This window comes from Mirounga leonina, unplaced genomic scaffold (assembly GCF_011800145.1).
Source record: "Mirounga leonina isolate KUSES-001 unplaced genomic scaffold, KU_Mleo_1.0 Mir_92, whole genome shotgun sequence".
Lineage (NCBI taxonomy): Eukaryota > Metazoa > Chordata > Mammalia > Carnivora > Phocidae > Mirounga > Mirounga leonina.
Genome location: NW_023270852.1, coordinates 15,232,663 through 15,251,278, shown reverse-complemented (window position 1 = coordinate 15,251,278; position 18,616 = coordinate 15,232,663). Strand labels below are relative to the sequence as shown.

The 18,616-nt window shown below is 53.5% G+C and overlaps 1 protein-coding gene across 1 annotated transcript; it reads right to left on the bottom strand.

The window, feature by feature from the left end:
- Positions 1-2,312: 2,312 nt before the first annotated feature.
- On the bottom strand, positions 2,313-5,208 carry TPBGL (trophoblast glycoprotein like). Its single transcript, XM_034995314.1, has one exon. The coding sequence runs from the start codon at positions 4,960-4,962 to the stop codon at positions 3,790-3,792; it is 1,173 nt and encodes a 390-aa protein (XP_034851205.1). The 5' UTR covers positions 4,963-5,208; the 3' UTR covers positions 2,313-3,789.
- Positions 5,209-18,616: the final 13,408 nt, after the last annotated feature.

Sequence of the window (18,616 nt, the reverse complement as noted above, 5' to 3'; positions counted from 1 at the left end):
TAAGAGCATCTGGAGTGGTGGGAGGTATCAGGGTATGAGGGTATCAGGGCAGGGCCAGCCAGACCCCTCCATGTCACCCCTCCCTTTCTCTTCTGGGCTCCTATAGTGGCCACCGCCCTTGTCCCCCTCCCATCTGGGCTCCCATGGGCATGGCTTTGTCTGATTTCAATCTCTGTCTTCATGAGGTCTGGCACAAAAAGGATGGACAGAAGGAAGCAACAAGTAAGAGGCACTGGGCAGCTCTCCTGCTTCCCATATCCCACCTCTCCACTTCCCTGAGTTCTCCTCGAAGGGCAGAGGTCCCCCTAGAGCCTCCCAGTGAAGGACATGGGGAGCACAGATCCATCTCACACACACATCCGCGTACCCAACCCCAGCCATTGGTGGTCTTCTCCCATTCTCAGACTATCAAGATCTTCCTGCCTCCAGTGCTTTGCACAGAGCGGATACTGCTGATCCTTCTGTTCTTCAAAATCCTACTCATCTTTCAAAACTCCACTCACATGGGACTTCCTCTAAGTAGAAGTCTCTCTAGGCTGGGTCAGGGGCCCTTACTCTAACCTCTGTTTCCTGGGACTTCTTTTCTCTAGATCATGATTAAATATGATTCTCCCTGGGTCGTTAGCTTCTCTAGAATTGGCAAAGTTGTACTCAGTAGAGGCTGAATGGCTGGCTGGATTTGCAGAGGAGGCAAGGCTGGGGGCCCGAGGGACCTGTTGATAGTCCCAACAGGCCAAAGGCCACTGATGGGCTGCAAGAAGGGCGGCAGTCCAGAAATGACATTTAATGGGAATTGGTGGATGGCACTAAGGTTAAATATCAACTGGCCTACACTAGGCACTCAATTAGTTGATTTTTGACAACTACTGATTTGGTACTTAGCTTAGCAGCAGCCCTCATATAAAACCCTCAAAGATTTTTGCTGACAACGGACCCACAGCTAACAGCGTATTTTATTTGCCAGGACCTACTGCAGTCTTAGGCTACATCATGAGGGCATGTCTTTGGAACTGGAGAGGCGACCTGTTAGAGACACAGGTCTGTAATCTGTGTTAGAGATACCCTTACGATTTTGTCCCGGAGAACCGGGAGAGCGCCCTCTGAAGGTCATCCACAGATGGGAACACTTCAAGGGAATTTGACCCCTTCCCACAGGGAATGACTGGGAATTTGCTGGGAACAAATAGATACTCCTGCACCACCTCCAACTCTGGGAGGAGCTATGCCGGGTGACGTGCACTCCTGGCCCCAAGGCATAGCTGAGGCCGTCAGGGAGTTCCAGGCCGACTCCTCTGGCAATGAAAGGGATGCTTCCAGGAGGGGAGTGAGTGAGCCCCTCATCGAGAGAGGGTGCCCCTTGCTGAGAGGGCCTAGGAGGCTTCCCACCTTATCTCCGAGGTCCTTTTCAGTGTATAAATGGCCCAAATTCTAGCGTTATGTGGCCCTAAGATTCCCAAATGCCAGAAGTCTAGCCTTCTGCATGTGGTTCTAGGGCTCTGCGAACCTTGAATGTGAAATAATCCAGTCTGAGGACCTTGAGGCAGGAGATAAGCCTCTTACCATGGCCCTGGTGGCCCAGAATCCACCTTTCTCCTCGATCCACGTATCTCAAAGGGTCATTTTATCCATATCCACCCCCCACCACTTCTAGGCTGCTGCTTCTCTCAGCCTCTCACGTACCCAAGGTGCAGTTCCTAGTCCTCTCCCCAGGACAGCATAGCATGACACAGGTTATTAAGTGAGTGTCATGTAATTCATCAGGGGGGATGATACCAAAGCAGCAAATAATGATCCCTCCTTTCCTGCCTGAATTAACTGCCTCTGATTCTCTGTAGCTGGATTTCCTCCCTGATGGCCTCATCTGATGCTAATGTTTCCAGTCCAACAGCACCTCCCCCACAGCCCCCACCCCTACCACAGTGATGAGGAATGACAGGGTAAAAGGATGTAGAGAAGTGTAGGATTCCACCCTGGCTATGGATAGTCTCCTCTCAGAGGATAAAAGGCAGGCTAGTTTGGAGAGCGATGCAATCCCAGTGGGAAGTCCCTCCATGTGTCTCACCTCAATCCTGCTACACACAGTCAGAGTCTATTTCTTCTCCCATACATCAGGAGAAGACACCAAAGGTCACTGCCTCACCTCAGGGAGGTCCAAAATACCCTCCCAAGTGTCCCCTCCCACCTCCTTCAATGCCCAAGGTCAGCAGGAATGACATGGCACCACTTCCAAGAAGAGAGTATCCGAGATTATTGAAGACTTTATAGAAAACTGCCCAAGGGAGATCCAGATGTCTTGGGTGGGGGTGGGAGGGCAGGCCTCAAGCCAATATGTTGGGGCAGGGGGACTTCCTGTATGCAGAGGCCACACAGGCCAGCCATTCTGCCTGACCTAAGGGATGGGAGTCAGGGAGAGGCAGCCCCCTCCCCACTCACCAATTGTGCTTTGGGATCATGCAGAAGGCAGGGCACTGACACTCTGACCTTAAACAGGATAACTTGTGCCTGAGACAAGAGATGAGGCCCCTCACCTCTTCTAAAAGGCATGGAGGAGGGAGGCATGGCAGCAAGGGATGCCCAGGGGAGAAGAGTCACATGGGTGGGAAAGAGCTTGTGGGCAGCAGCTCCCAGCCCTTCAGAGCCTCCTCCCCTACCCCTCTCTGAGGCCACGATGAATGGGTGACCCCGGTTCTGAGGCCCAACCAACCACTTTGAACCCCTAGGGTTCTCTCCTCCATGGGGATCTGCCAGTATGGTTGGGGCATGCTGGCCCCTGCACCCGTCTTGCAGGCCTGGAGAGCTCATCCTAGGAGGAAAGGGGCGGTGGGCACACCCCAGGAATGGATTCCTCACTGGACCCTGACAGAGTGAGTGCAAGCGATGGGTGTAGGGGGGATAGAGAGCCTAAGACTTGGGCAGGGTGATTAAATTCTGATCAGGGTGAAGAGCTGAGCATTTTGAGATTAGGGACAAGCACTGAGTATTGGGGGATCAGAGCCCCAGTGAGAAAGGCTGAGAATCGGTTCCATACTAAGGCTATAACAGGGTGTGACTGTCCCTGGGATGGGAGACAGTTGGAGCTGAGCCCCAAGCCTGGGCCAAGGAAGGGAAGAGCCTGCGCCAGAGCTGGGGTGGGGGGGCAGTATGAAATACATCCCCAGATTGGAGGAGGGTGCCCGACCCTCAGAGCCCTGGGAAGTGGGTGTCTGCAGGATGGGAGGGCTCGGAGCTCCAGGGTGAGAAAAAGGCTCAAAGTTCACAAAAGCCTTCAGAGGAGTGCTCTGCTTCTGAGACCAGAACGGGATGAGAGGGTCCCTGAGCCCTGGGAAGGGAGTTGAGGTCTCCAAGCTGGAGAGGGGAGTCAGTGATGTCTAGGGCGACGTTTCCCACTGAGAGGTCAGGCCTCAAAGCATAGGGTGGTGGAGGCGGTCTTAGGGCTCTCGGATTGAAGGACAAAGTTTCCTGGCCAAGTCTCGAAAGGGGGAGGGTGCTTTTGAGGGTTCAGGAGGGATGTGTCAGAGCCTGAGATGGGCAGGTAGGGTTTCTGGAATCAGAAGAGGGCGTCTCTTGATCTTTGATGGTGAAAGCTCTCAGAGGTTGGGGAGAGGGGGTACAGCTTGGGGCCTCCGGGTGCGGGCGGGGGAATGCCATAATCCAAAGGTCTCAGGCCGGTCAGGGGCAAGTCTCGAAGCCCCCAACTCACGGGTGTCTCATACCCATGGCTTCGGGCCAGGCAATCCCAGTAAAGTCATCAGCTGGCAGGGACAGCCGTCAACCCCCAAGGGGCAACACTCAGAGGCCCGAGCCCGGGGAAGTGGAGCGGGAGCCGGCGGGGGCGACCGGGGCGGGCGCGCGGCGCGGGTCGGCGTCCTGCTCATAACGGTAGTGGTAGCCCTCCATCTGGTCCCGGCAGGCCTCGCGCAAGTTGCGCATCCAGCGCTGGATGCCGCGGCGGTTTAGGTAGAGCACCATGAGGAAGATGAGGCCGATGAGCGCCAGCACCAGCCCAAAGAAGACGTAGGAGGCTTCCAGCTCCGGGCCGGCGAGTTCCACTTCTTCCCCGCGACCGTCGGCGTCGCGGTCGGCGCAGCGCAGCCGCGCCTCGTCCAGGTCCAGGAAAGGCCGGTCCTGCAGCGCTCGCGGGGCGGCGCAGCGCAGGCGCCGCGCGTCAGGTACGCGCTCCGTGGCGTTGCGCAGCCAGGCCAGCAGGGGGCGCGCGGCACAGCCGCAGCGCAGGGGGTTGTCCGCGAGCAGCAAGCGCGGCGCGGGGAGGCCGCCATCGCGCTCGAGCGCGCGCAGCTCCTCGAGACCCAGGCCCCATAGCGCGTTGAGGCGCGCGTCCAGCTGCTCCAGGAGCGGCAGGCGCAGCGCGGCGGGCGGCAGGCGGCTCAGCGCGTTGCCCGCCAGGCCCAGGAGGCGCAGCTCGTCCAGCTGGGCGAGCGCGGCGTCCAGCGCGACCAGCAGCGTGGGGCCGCCTCGCGCCAGCGCGTGGTTGAGCTGCAGCGAGCGCAGCGCGGGCAGCCCGCGGAAGGCGCCGCCGCCCAGGGCGCGCAGCGGGTTGTGGCTCAGGTCGAGCGCCGTCAGGCTGGGCAGCCCGTCGAAGGCGCCGTCCTCCACCGCCTCGATGTTGTTGTGCGTGAGGCGCAGCGCGCTCAGGAGCGGCAGGCGCACGCCGCCCGCCGCCGCCGCCTCCTCCCCGTCAGCGTCCCCGCCGGCGAAGGCGGCGGCGCGCAGCACCGTCAGGTTGGCGCCCACGATGGTGAGGTTGCGCGCGTCGGGCGGCACGTCCCGCGGCGGCTGCCGGAGCTCCGCGCCCGACGCGCAGCGCAACAGCAGCTTGGGGCCGCCGAAGCAGTAGCACTGGAAGGGACAGGGTGCGGCGGGCCGGCTCAGCGCCGCCGCCACCAGCAGCAGCCCCGGCAGGAGCGGCCCCCTTTGCTCCGGCTGTCCCGCGCGCGGGGCCATCGCAGCTGCCCCTGCATCCAGCGCCCCGGCCGCCGCGCTCACCAGTGAGTTCGGAGCGCCTCGGGGGCGGGGAGGGGGGCGGGTGGGGCAAGTCCTCGACGCGGAGCGGCGGCGGTCGCGGTCGGTCCGTCCGCTGGTTCTAAAGTCCGAGGAGCCTTCACTTTCCTGGCTGGGGCGAGAGGGGTCAGGCGGGGAGCAGAGCCCCCCGCCCCCCGTACCCTCCTCGCCCTGCGCGCCGGCCTCCGACTTCCGCGGCCGCTCCGGGCTCGGAGCCGAGTGGGCAGGGTTTGTCTCCCCCCTCCCAGCCTCCCGGCCTCCTCCTCCTCCCCCTACGGAGTCTCCGCGCCCTCCTCGCCGAGAGGCGGGGTGGGAGGCTCCCGAGAATCAGGGCTTTCGGCCGCTGCGCTTTCTCTTCTCCCTTCTCCGGCTCCGGGGCTGCTGAGAAGTTTGGCTCTCCCAGGCTCTGACTTGCTTCTCCCTGATCTCCCCCCATTCCCACCCCCCACGTTTCAGCTGGTTCCTTCCTCCTCCCTCTATGGCACGTGTGGGGCGGGGCCGGGCGAGGGATTGCTGGCAGGTGGGTCAGCACCACAGAGCAAGAATTGGGAGGGGAGGACCTTAGGGTTCCCCCTACGAGCACAGGCAAGGATGAGGGGTGGGCTGAGAAAGTTATTCAGCTTTCAGCCTCTTCCTGATCGGTGTGACCAAGGAGAGGGTTGTGCTAGGAGAGACTGGAAAATCCCCAGCCCTGGTTCCCCCCTCAGCAACCCTAGTTACATTAGGCCTGGCTGGGTCACCACTCTTGCAGGTCCTGTGGGACCAGCGTTTTCTCGACCCCACCCTACCCCCACCCAGGGAAGGCAGCACCAACCCCCTCCTCCTTTTCCCCCCCCCGCTTCTCCCCTCCAACTCACTGGCTGCTCTGCTGGGAGTTCCATCTGATTTCCTCCACCAGGCTGGACTCCTCCCCCAAGCACTCTCCTAGGCCCTAGGACGTGGTGGGTGTGGTGATTCAGCTCTTTGCTGTCCCCTCCCTGCTCCAACACCTGGGCACCCTGTTAGATTGTTCTGCCGGGTCTCAGGCCCCTGACGTTGTTGGACACCATCGACTGCCCCTCCTCCCCTCCAGGGTATCCCACCTGTAAATGTTGAAAGGGTGGGAGGGTTTGGAGCTCTAGAGATTTGGAGAAGGGGAGCAGATTTTGCAGCATTGAGTGGTAGAGGGGGGGTGGCCTCAGAGGGGGCCAGGGCCTGAGCTGTTTATAGGTTTGTTTTGTTCTGGATTTTTTTTTTTTTTTTCCTCAGAACTGGGAAGCTCCAGATCTGATTTAAAGAGATATGCTCCTGAGAAGGGAGCACTCCTGGCCTTGGCATGAATTATTCAGGCTGGAGAGGCTGACACTTGATCCACAGGCCATTCTGGTCTCAGCAGAGCTGGTTGGGATAGAGGCTCCACCCTCCCCCCACCCCCCCAAATAAGAATCAGTCGGTCTTTCTCCTGAATTAGGGACAGTTGTTCCGTTGACTTCTTCCCTGAGGTTATATTTAACAGATTGACCAACAGATCAATACCACTTAAGGAGAAGAGGCAGACCCTGCGGTGGCCTGGGTCCCAGGCAAAGACCAACAACCTCACAGGCCAGGTCTCTTGATGCTGGGGTGGGAGGGCGGGGGCTCCTCTCCCCCTTCCTTCCCTCTCCCCCTTCCTTCCCTCTCCCCCTTCCTTCCCTCCCCCCATCCCTGTCATCACTCCCGGGTATTGGCAGATGAGAACTATAACTTGCACCTGCAGGATTGGACGTATCTACACAGGTGTACATGTAGGTGGCACGTGCATATATGCATGGACATGTAGAGGCACGTGTGACACATGAACAGTTCAAGGTGCATCCACATGTGAGGAAACACAGACTCGTGCTTCCTTGGATGTGCATCCACGTGCATAGGACGGTGTGTACAGGTCTGCCCAGGGTTGCGGGCAGGCTCAGATACGCCTCACACAAGTACCTGCAGGCCATTCATATATGAGCACATGTTAACACAGATTTGAGTCCATCTGGTGTGTGTCCATACATTCATAAGCACATAAATACTTGAACATTCATATTTCTGGGACCATGTATGTTCCTGGGTACATTCTCGGAGGGGCAAGCTTACAGACGCATGCATGCAAGCACATGCATCCAGAGATCGGACAACATACTCTGAGCCCATTCCGGACCTCCACCATGCCTTGGTCTGTACAAGTAACAGGCTGAGATATCGTTTCTCATATGGACACAGGTGCTCAGACAGCCATTGGGGCTGGGCCTCAGCTGCTGTGCTTCCCCGAGCCCTGGCCCACATCAGCTCCAAGCCCCAGCTCTGACATCTCCCTGGTGAGAGGTGCTGGCTCTTCTTCCTATTATGTTTCCAGTACAGGGACTAGCACGAGAGAGTGTGCAGTAAGTGTAGAGGGGTGGGTGGATGGATGGATGAATGAATGAATGGAAAGGTCTCTGCTTTCCTGTCCCACTGCATAGAGCCCCTTCTGCCTTCAGCCTCTGGGGAATCAGACCAACTGCCAAGGCCAGAGCCCCATTTCCAGGGCCCCTTGGTGGCTGGTTCCTGGTGGGCTGATGGCCTCCTTGGGAAAGGGCCGCAGGGCAGCAGGCAGCCTCCATTGGGGGATACTAGACGGGATCGGGCACATTCAGGCTGGTATGGCCATACACTGGCTGGGGGGTACTAGACATCTCGGAGAAAGGAGGCCCAGAGAGAACCTAGAACCATCAGGTATCAGAGAATAAGGCAGTGACTATGTTTTCTAAGTGGGGAGTCTGAGGCCAGAGGGCCAGGGACTTGCCTCAAAGCCAGTGACTGTCAGGGCTTAGCCTAGCCCCAGGCTCCTTGCCCAAGGCATTGTCCAAGGTAGTGGCCGCATCTGAGAAGGGCCAGTGCAGCAGGGAATCTCATCCTGAACCCGGGAAGCTGAAGCCAGCAACAGATGCCAGGGTGGATGTGGTGTGACCTTGAACCACTCTCCACCTCTGGGCTGTCGACTTCTTCTGGAAAGTAGATGGGCTTCTGAAGTCCTATCCTTCCTAGGCTTCTCAGGGCTGTTGTGACAAAGTGAATGGAAAGTACTTTGAAACAAGAAAAGCCATATCACCTAGGGTCTGGGGATCTTCACCATGTGACTGGATGAAACATTGCCCTTTTCTGGGACTAATTAGCTCCCATGTCATTTTGCCCTGTTCCATCTTCCTCCCTCCCCCAGCATAGCAAGTTCATGGTAAATGGTATGAGGAATGAGTCTCTACTTGCTGTCCCTGTGAATGCCTCTACCCAGTTTCCTCCCTACCCTCCCCTCTTTATGCAGATGTTCCCTTCTCTGTTCAGGTTCCCCTGGAACAAAGTCTGTCGGCTATTTAGGGGTCTCTGTTCTCTGGAGGAACTTCCCTCTCCATCTTGTCAGTATTCCGTATGCAGTAGGTGTTCAATAAATGTATGTCCAATTGTGTCTGGGGCTGTGTTCATTCTCTGATGCATCCAGTGGAAGTATCTTTGCTCAGATTGTTTGCCTCACTAGGGGGATGCTCTCTCCCCTTGACTGTTTCTTCGGCCCAGCCCACTGATCCTCAGGGCTCGGCTTGAGTTCTGTCCCTTCCAGGAAGCCTTCATGGCTCCTTCTCTCTCCTTTGAATTTCACTTAGCAACCAGAGGGCTGGAGCTCCTCTGAGCCCCCTAACTCAGCACCTGGGGCTCAGGACTGGTCTGGTCTCCTGTGTTGTCAGCTCAGAGCTCAGCATGGAGAAGGCACCAGGGAACATTTATTGGATGAAATAATGATTTAAAAATCTCTGGCTTGCTCCTCTCATCTCTGTGAGGCAGGCTAGGTGAGGAGCCCCCATCTGCACTTTATACCAGGAGACAGCTTCCCAGAAAGGTGAAGTGTTTTCCTCAAGGTTGCACAGCCGACTGAGACCCAGTCCTGACAGTAGCTCAGGTTTCCTGCTCATCTTCTATGCTGCAGCCCTCCCCATTCTAGGCCCTCTCTCTGGAGAGTGTGACTGGGTCAGGTCCCAGGGGACCCTGTGGGCAAAGAGCTCAGGCCCTCAGGGTTGCCTTAGGACTCAGCAAGCGAGTCACTGCAGCCCACTCAAGCAGAGTGATTGACCTTTGCTGGGTTGAGAATCCCCCCTATGTCAATTACACTAGACCCCCCCTTTTTTTTTAAGAGCACACACTTACAAGCAGGGGTGCAGAGAGAGAGAGGGAGAGAGAATCCTAAGCAGGCTCTATGCTCAGTGTGGACACAGGGCTCTATCTCACTTAGCTGACTGAACCACCCAAGCGCCCCCGAACCCTAGTTCTTGAATTTATTACCCCCCTAGGTTCCAGAGCCCCTCTCTGAGCCTTCCAAGGTACTGTCCCTCCCCTAACTCCAGCTCCTTCACTGGGCTCCTTTTCTCTCCACAAAGGCCCTGCTCTCTGTAAGGTCCACTGAGCCTTGGTAGGGAGCCTGCAGAGGTTTGGCAACTTCCCTGAGGTCACCCACCAGAGAGCCCTTTCCCTATCTGCCTCCAGCTCCATCTTGTTCATCAGAGGTGCGTCAGTGTTCCTAAAGTCCTTAGGCAAGTCTGCTTTTCCAGATCTGTTTCCTGTCTGCAAAGAAGGTGTGTGTGTGTAGACAGAATGATCTTGGAGGGCTTTTAGTCCTGTGCCCCTTGGCCTTTTAAGGGTGGGGATCGTGGAGGGGAAGGTAATACTGTGATTTGCCCAAATTGGTGCCCCAACCTCAATGTATGACCTTGAACTTGGCCCCACCCGGACTATAACGTGGTGGTAGCATAGTCTGGTGGGGGAGGAGGGTCTTCCTAAGTCTGTAGCAGCATGTGATATCCAGGATCCCTTTATCTTGGCAGACTCCCTTTCCCTCTGCCCCCGCTTCCTCCGAGGCAAGCGGAGGAGCAGCTGGACAGGGCTGACATGATGAAGCTCAGTCATTAGGTAGTGGGGGAGCCCCAGGTTCTCTTGTGTAACTTCTGCACTGGCAGGGAGGGGAAAACTCCACCTCAGGTTTTGCTGTTCCCGTTTCTTACTTCCCCCTCCCCTCTGCTGCACCGACCATGAGACACAGGAAAATCCATAGACCCAAGATTCATTTTCTCCATTGAGTCAGCAGAGGCCACACTGCTTCTGAGGGGCCAGCAATTGGCTTTTAAATAACTCTGATATTTAATACCCTCCTCCTCCACTCTGCAGCGTGGGCCTCTGGGGAAAAGCTAGAATAAATGAACTGGATGAGTCCTCTGAAAGTCCTAAGTGCTCCTGCCTCCACCTCAACCCACCCTCCTTCACCCAGACTCCCAGGCCATTGGGAAAAACCTGATTCCTTATTACCTTTGCACTGTGCTTTACAGTTTCTAAATGGTGTCCCAGGCTGGGTCTGTTATCCCCAGGTTAGAATTGGAAGCTAAAGTTTAGAAAAGGGGAGTGAGCCCATCTTGTTTTGGGTCTTGGTCTACTAGTGGCTGGCTGTGTGACTGTGAGCAGGTTCATGTCCCAGTCTGGGCTTCTAACTCCTTATCTGTGCTACAAGGTGGTTCAGCTGGTGGGTTGTGGCTGGTCCCTCTAATTGTAAAGTTTTCATGAGTTGCTGCCCTGATCTAGGTCTCCTCTCATGGAGCTACTTTTTGCCTCCACACTCCTCTTCTTGGGGAAGCTAAAGGCAAAGCAGACTGAGGCTCAAGGCCAGGCAGAAACCGGTTTGGCTCCAGGGTTCCAGTGTAAACTCAATTGAGTCTGGGGCAGGAGTTGGTGGGTGAAAGAGGAAGGAGCAGCATTGGAGGATTTTCCTCTCCACCCCTCCCCTCACTTCCCATGTCCTTCCCTTCCCTCTTTCTCCTTTCTTCTGCAAGTAGAGGTCAGGACAGGTCAAGGGTAGTAACCTATTTAAATCTTGGTTTCCTTAAAACTCAGGGTCTCTGCAGTTGTAGATGCAGTTTGAGGAAGGTGGGAGCAAAACTCTTAAGCTGTACCAGGTTCAGGCTCCTGATGATGGAAGTTAGTGGGCCCTGTTCTCCTGGCTTCACCACTCTTCCTTGTCATTCAGAAGATAGGAATTGATATCTCTGTTGGTTGTAAAAGAACACTGGGAGATTATGAGTGGTGCTTGGGGCCACCCCAAATTCATGATGGAACAGAGCCTATATTATAGGTTTTCTGATTCCCAGTTTGGTGCTCATGCCACCGTCCTGCTGCATGCGGGAAGTTGGGGGCTGAGGGATGGGAATGGGAGAGGCAGGTGGGTTCTTGCTTAGATCTGGGAATAACCTTAGTTTGCTTGACTTCCTTAGTATACTCTTTTTGGGTCCTCATGATCCTCCTCAGCTGTACCAAGCCTTCTACTTCTAGAATTACACAATCTTGGAATCAAAACATTGAATTATAAGAACCGCAGAGTTGGAAGGCCATAGGACCATGGTCTGTTTGAATCAGAACATAAGACTCTTATGGTGGTAAATGAAACACTTAGAACTTATGGAAGGTTGTTATATTAGTGTTCCCCCAATTAATGCTGCCTATTTGTATCTATACTTTTAGGCTGTCCCTTCCCGTACTGACTGGTTTGGCCAAATGAATTCCTTTGGCTATTGAGACATCAGCAAATGTGATGCAAGCAGAGGATTTAAAAGTGCTTGTGCATTGGGGCTTCCCTCTTTCTGTCCCATGAGATCTCCATGTGTAGAAACCTAGGCAAACTTCTTAGAGGAAGAAACCAGAAATGAACCATCCCAGCTGAAACTCCCAGGTGATCTTCTAGCTGATGTCAGCTGCCTGAGTGACTCTAGAAAAGACCAGGAGAACGATCTAGCTGACCCAAGCCCAAAATTGCTGACTCACAGAATTGTGAACAAATAAAATGGTTGCTGTTTTAAGTCATTAAGTTTGGGGGGAGGTGATTTGTTACACAGCAGTAGATAACTGACTCAGAGGCTTAGAATTAGAATTGTAGAATCTTAGTCATAGTTTCCATATACCCCTATGAGCATGAATCTTGGTTCTTGGGACCAGAGACTGGACTCTTTGATGTAGTATCTGAGGAATAGAAGGGCCCTGAGAACTCATTTCTTTAACTCCCACCCAGTGCTACACGCTCTTTTACAGACCGATTGATAGACCAATTGATCCACTCATCCTCTTCCAACCTGAGCCCTCCCACCACCCACAGCGTCCGTTATTCTTTGGCATTTTGTCCATTCTGTCACAAGGTCTTCTTGCCCCACTCCTCAGCTGGCTTCTCAATCCCTTCCTTCCACTTTAGGAAGCCTTCCCCTGTTGATCTGCTTGTCTTGGGAGCTAAATGTCGATGTGGTGATAACTTGTCTTGGTATTTATCCCAGTTCCTGGCACAGTGCCTGGCACAGAGTGTGGGTTCATGGACATATCCTGAAGAAGACTACCAGTACCCGCCCCCCCCAAACAATTCACTTTTTCCTGCTGTCCCCTTACTACAGAGTTCCTGGATCTGTCCGTGGTGCTGAATGCCTTTTTCCTTCTTGCCACTGTTTGCCTCAGAACGGCTACTTCCAAAAGGTAGGAATCATTTCTATGTCCTGGAATTAAATTTCTCTATCAATGCCCCCCTCTCCTTCCCTCCCTCTCCTTCCTTCTTTGTCTTCCTCTCCTTCCCTCCCTCCCCATCTCCCATTTCTCCCTCCCCAATGCCCCCATCACTCATACAGATCATTAGCCCAGAGTATTTCATGAAAACTAATATGTAGTGATATATACTAATTGGGATTAGGTTCCATCCCATCAGAATGCCCCAAACAGTCTCTTAAATGATAAAAAAAAAAAAAGTTTATTTTTTCATAACAAAAATCCAGATGTAGCAGTTTAGAATCTGAATGGTTTCTCCACAGTCATTAGAAACCAATACTCCTTCCCGCTTCCCACTCTGCCTTCCCTAGAGTGTAGTCCTCATTCTTTGGTACAAAATGGCTGCTAGAGCACCAGCCATCACACCAGATATCAGATGGAGACAAAAGATAAATAGGGGTGCCACTTCTCATAACTTTATTTCACTTATATGTGGCCACATCTAACTAGCTTCAAAGAGCATGGTAAATAACAGTCTTCGAACTGGGAGGCAGTTTTAGTCTTTATTATTGTTGTAGTCCTTATTATTGAGAATGGAAGAGAAATAGCTATTGAAAAGTAACTAGAAATCTCTGACATTAGTAATGGAACAGTGGCATTGATGGTGACAGTGACTCTGGTGTTGATGGGAGAGCAATGGTAATGGTGGTGGTAACAGTGACGGGGATGAAGAAGATAGTGGCGAGAATGGTGATGATAAAGGTGGTGTAATGTAAGCTCTGGTCCAGGAACACAGACTCACTCAAGCATCAGCCTGGACCAGGAGAATACCAGAGGAGGGACCCAGCGACTGCAAGGTGTTTGGAGCTTGGGGCCTGCCCCAAGCCACAGGGGCACTGCTGCTTTGCAGTCCATCAGCCTTGAGGTTCTCAACTTCTTGAGTCCAAGTCCAAGCCCAGCAGAGCATGAATCAGATTCCTCCCACTTAGTCTGGAAATCACTCTGGAAGGAAAACTTAAGGCCGGAGGGAGGTGAAGCAGCAAGGGTGATATTGGACTTCCATTTATTAGACAATAAACAGTGATAGAATTTGTTGTAGTCAAGGAAGGCTTTGCAGTGAAATACACAGAGAGACACATGGACACATAGTCTCAGAAATAGAGATAAATGGATTCAAAGACAGACATACAGAGAGAGTTACAGATAACGCGGAAAGAAACAGCCCCATAGTCTGGAGACACACAGACCTACTTCATCTCATAAGGAGGCACCAGGCCAGCCCCTCTCCCCAGAGACACAGGCCATCCAGCCATCTTATCCCACAGGACAACTTTCATATTACCCCTGGGTCCCATGGACTGAAGGCACCAAGGACCAGAAATGCCACTGCTGAGGGGGCTCAGAGCTCAGTGTGACCTTTGATACCCCTCCCACCTGGAGTGAGGTTGCACTGGTGCTCTGTGGCCCGCCCCACGCCAGCCTAGGTTCAGCGGCTGCAGGTGACCAGAGGGGTGGGACTTGGGTTGGATGGGGTGTGTCCTCCAGGATGCCTCCCCCCAGGGGCCCAAGGACACACCTGGAAGCCATTAGCAGAGGAGCCATCAGGCAGCAGTTTCTGGCTCCAGGTGAGAAGGCGTGATGAGAACATGTGGCAGCCTCCTGCCCGCTGGAGCTGGAGGGTGGAGGACACCTTGGCCTGAGTAATTTCCAGCGTCACTGCCCTGGCACCCACCTAGTATGCAAAGGTAACCCAGACCTTGGTGCTCAAAATGGTTGGTGAGCCTGCCTTCAGTTCATCTCCTGGACCTTTGAGGCCAGATTTCTTGACCTTCACAGTGATACTTTTCTTCCAGGAAGCCTTCTTGATGACTCCTCTGTTCTCCTTTGTCTTTTTTTCTCTGCTTCTTCTCAAACCTCCTATATGACATCACTCTGACCTGCCTACCCTTTCCACTGATCTGTGCTTCTTTGTAAGGGGCAGCCCTGCTTGGTTCTAGCCACCGTGGTCCTCCTCTCTGTCCACCTAGAGCAGCTTTATTTCACTGTGGTTTCAGTCCTTTCTTATCGGTGGAAGATGTTTGGGTCCCACTTTGGGTCTCAGCCCCCTTTCCTCCTAATCCTTGGCCCTGGGATTCATGACTGATTCATTTCCCATCTCTGCAGTGCTGGAGCTCCCAGCCTATGAAGGAAGCTGCAGAGAGCTCTGCTCTTTGTACTTAGATCATCTATTGTCACCAGCCTAGGCCTCAAGAACTGGAGGTTCTTGCCACCCCAGAGCTACTTCTGCCTTTCTCGCCTTACGTTGGCCGGGATGATCTAGTGCTGGCTTCCCCCAGCAGGTCAGGTTCTAAATCCCTAGATTTCCCCAGCTGTGTCCCAGAATGATAGAGAAAGCATTCAGCTTCAGGTGTGTCTGGGTAGCTTCCCCCAACTCTGTAAGGGCATGATATCCCTGGGGATCTCTGGGACCTCATCACTCTCTGGAAGGCTGTGGGTGGGCAGGAAGATCTTGAAGGCTAGCCAGAACATTGATCACTGGATGCCCCACATATTCCTGGACTTAGGACAGGAACCTCAAGACAGATGCATGGATAGCCACCTGGGCAGTTGCCTGTTGGGCCAACTGCAAAGTCTGTGCCGCGGTAGCTCCCGTGGCACACCCGGCATAAGCTGCTCTCACCCCTCCTTAGTGCCCTGCCTGCTACGGCGGGGACTTCAGCTTGGCCCTGCCAGTATGTCCCGGCCCTGCCCTGGGGAAGGGAAAAAGAAGCCAGTTGGAAGTTCAGAAAAGGAAAGGCTGAAAAGGAGCCCATAATCGGCCCTAATTAGCCACTGGGAGAGAGAAAAAGAGGTCAGAGGCCTGAGTCTACTTCTGAAAGAAAGCACCTGGCAGGCAGAGCCATAGCTGGTCTGCACCCGCATACTACACAGCACGGGGCTTGGCCCCACACTGGCCCACCTGATCCTGGCTCTAAGGACCCCCAGCTGGGGGAGGGCTCTGCAGCTACCCATAGACCTGTCATGGCCCTCTCTTCTGGAAGAGGCAGCTGGCTATGGGGAAAGAGGGAAGGGGGAGGAGGAAGAGGGAAGGCAGACAGACTTAAGTGAGCATCCACTGTATGCAATGTGCTGTGTCGAGAGGTTTACATACATGATTGTATTTAATTTTCACAGTGGTCCTGAAATGGAGGTACTTTGGCCCCAGTTTTTAAACAAGGAAGTGGACACTCAGGTTAAGTAGTTGACCCAAGATCACACAGCTTAAAAGGGGCCGAGTGGAAAGTCCATCTCAGGCTGTGTGCTTGGCAACCTGTGCTCTTGGTGCTCTAAAATGAGCGTTTGGAGGGCAGAGCCCTTGCCTGCATCATCGCTTGTGTCCCAGTGCGCAGCCTCGGGGGGGGGGGGGTGCAGGCATGTGGCTAGTGCAGAGAAGAGCTGTTGTACTCAAGAGGCAGGACAGGCTGATCCGGGGAAGGACATAAAAAGAGGGGGACGGAGGGATGGTGGAGGCACTAGAGATAGATTACTTCTGTCCTCTGGGACATCATGCAGGGGACCCCTGGGGCAGCTTTCCTGGGGCTGAGGACAGTGCAGGACTGAACACAGCTTGTGACCGGCTGTGGGGGAGGCGGGGGAGGAAGAAGTGCAGGAACAGTGCATTTCTTCTCCCCTTTTTGCCAGTCCTCCTACCCTCCCACCCACCCCCGATGGTTAAGCTGAAGCAGAAAACAAAATGAAGAACCTTTAGCCTTTGCTGGAGCCAAGCCACCTCTGCTCAGCCTGGGCAGAACACCAGCAGGCCAGCTGGGCCAGGGCCAGGTCCAGAGCAGGGTGGGGGACATTGAGGAGGAGAGGATACATGGGACCTCAGGGCAGGGCCACCGTGGGCACAGCGCTCCTCCACACAGGCTGGATCTCCTGGCAGGTGCTGAGCATCCCTAACAGAGGAGAGAGGCAGCAGGATGGGGAGGAGGGAAGGAGAGCCTCCCCCCCCCAGCCCTGCTTATGATCACCCCAGTAGCAACTGGGGAATAGGAGAGAACACATTTTGGGTCAGGTAGACTTCACATAGCAGCTGTCTTTATAACCGCCACCCTCAAAGGTAGTGATTCTCAGTCCTGATTATATTTTATTTATTCACTTGACAGCAAGAGAAAGCACAAGGGGGGGCAGCAGAGGGAGAGGGAGAAGCAGGCTCCCCACTGAGCAGGGAGCCCGATGTGGGCCTTGATCCCAGGACCGCGGGATCATGACCTGAGCCGAAGGCAGACGCTTAACCGACTGAGCCACCCAGGAGCCCGTCAGTCCTGATTTTAAAGATGAGGAAACTGAAGCACAGATTGGCTAAGTAACTTGTCTAAGGCCACAGAGTGAGTAGGAGGAGGGCTGGGATTCCACCCCTGGCTCTTTGGCTCCAGGCCTGGTCTTAATAATCATCATCTCCTGAGTAGGGCAGCAGAAGCTTGCCTGTCTGCACCCACCAGCAATTAGGGGCCCCTCGGTATTGTGAAGAATGTCAGTGGAGTGTGTCTGATTAGGCTCATCAGTGCCCAGCATGGGACACGTGTTTTTAAGATGGATCACCATTATCCTTGGCTGAAGAATTACGTGGGGTTTTCTAATTACAAATTATTCCTGCTGGATTTCATTATGCTCCCTCTTGTCTGGCTTTTTGTGTTCTCAATCTTACAAAACTGAAAATCATAGTTGGCCGAGCTTGTTTTCTTGGTCTTAAAATATACAGCTAAGCTTTTATTAAGATACAACGTTGTTACATTTTTAATGAGTGAATGTTTAACTCAATATTACAAGAAGACCGCAATTATTTGAATTTAACCATTCCACCTTTATAATGAGTCAGAAGAACAGGATGGAAATTTACCTTCCTATAGAAAACCTTCCTTCATTTGGAAAGATTTCCTGTGGTAGCAGGAGATTCTCATTTAAGTGTTTTGAACTGTTTTCAGCCAACAGCCAACTGTTGTAGGCAAGTCACCTGTGTTAATTTGATCATTTCTAAGTGACACTTTCCATTGAAGACTAAAAATTCTTCAGATTTAACAGCACTAGCAAAGATGGTAGGAAGAGAATGATTTGTGTCATTGAAAAAAAGAAGAAAATGTAGTGCTTACCAGGACCCAGCAGAGGTTTACTTAAAGGAAGTCAGGCTAATCTCCCCTCTCTCCTCCTTTTGGGAGAACCTGAGTGATAGATCAGGGGTCTGTCAGAGTCCTGAGAATCTTGATTTCAAAAAGGCATTTGGAACATCTCCCAAAGTATTTTTATGGTAAGACAAGGGGCGGGATCAAATAGTGATACTCTAGGGGAATCCCTAGCTGCCTGGACAGCTGGTGGAGTGAAATTGATTGGTGGATCAATGGCAGTCTGGAGGGCAGACTATAGCCCTGCTCAGGACTCAGTCTTCCATCCTGATATGCTTGGTCTGATGTCTTTTTCAAGGACTTGGATGAAGCCAAATAAAAAATGTATATCAAATCTGTAGACCATGTCAGGTAGCAGGACTGGGTTTCAAAATGATTTGGATTGACTTGATCTATCGGTGGCGACCATAGGTTCAAGTTCATGGATGTAAGTGCCAACTTCCTACTGGGGCTCAAAGGTTTGGGTGGGGAGAAGGAAAGGAATTATTGAGCACATACTGTATGCCATAACTTTTGCATAAGAGGGCTCATTTAGTTATGAAAAACCCTCAGAGGAGGACATTGTTCTCATTTTATAGGGAAAGAAACTGAGGCCCTGAGAAGCTGAGCATTTGCTTGAGGTCACAGTTAGTAGAGGGTAGAGCGGAGCTCAAAATCGAGGCTGGTCAGACTCCAAGGTCCACCTTCTCACAAAATGTCCAAGACAAAGGAGACAGAGCTTGACGGCAATTATGTGAAAAGAAAGAAAAACACAGATTTATGTGATGTTAGTCCCAAATTGTAATGCTGAGCCTTTCCTGAGCCTCTCATTTGGGACCACCCTGGAGCCAGGCTTGGGGTGCAGAGAAGAAATCCTGTGGCCCCGAAGCAAGCTGAGCTGTTTGGGGAGAGAAACCCACACAACA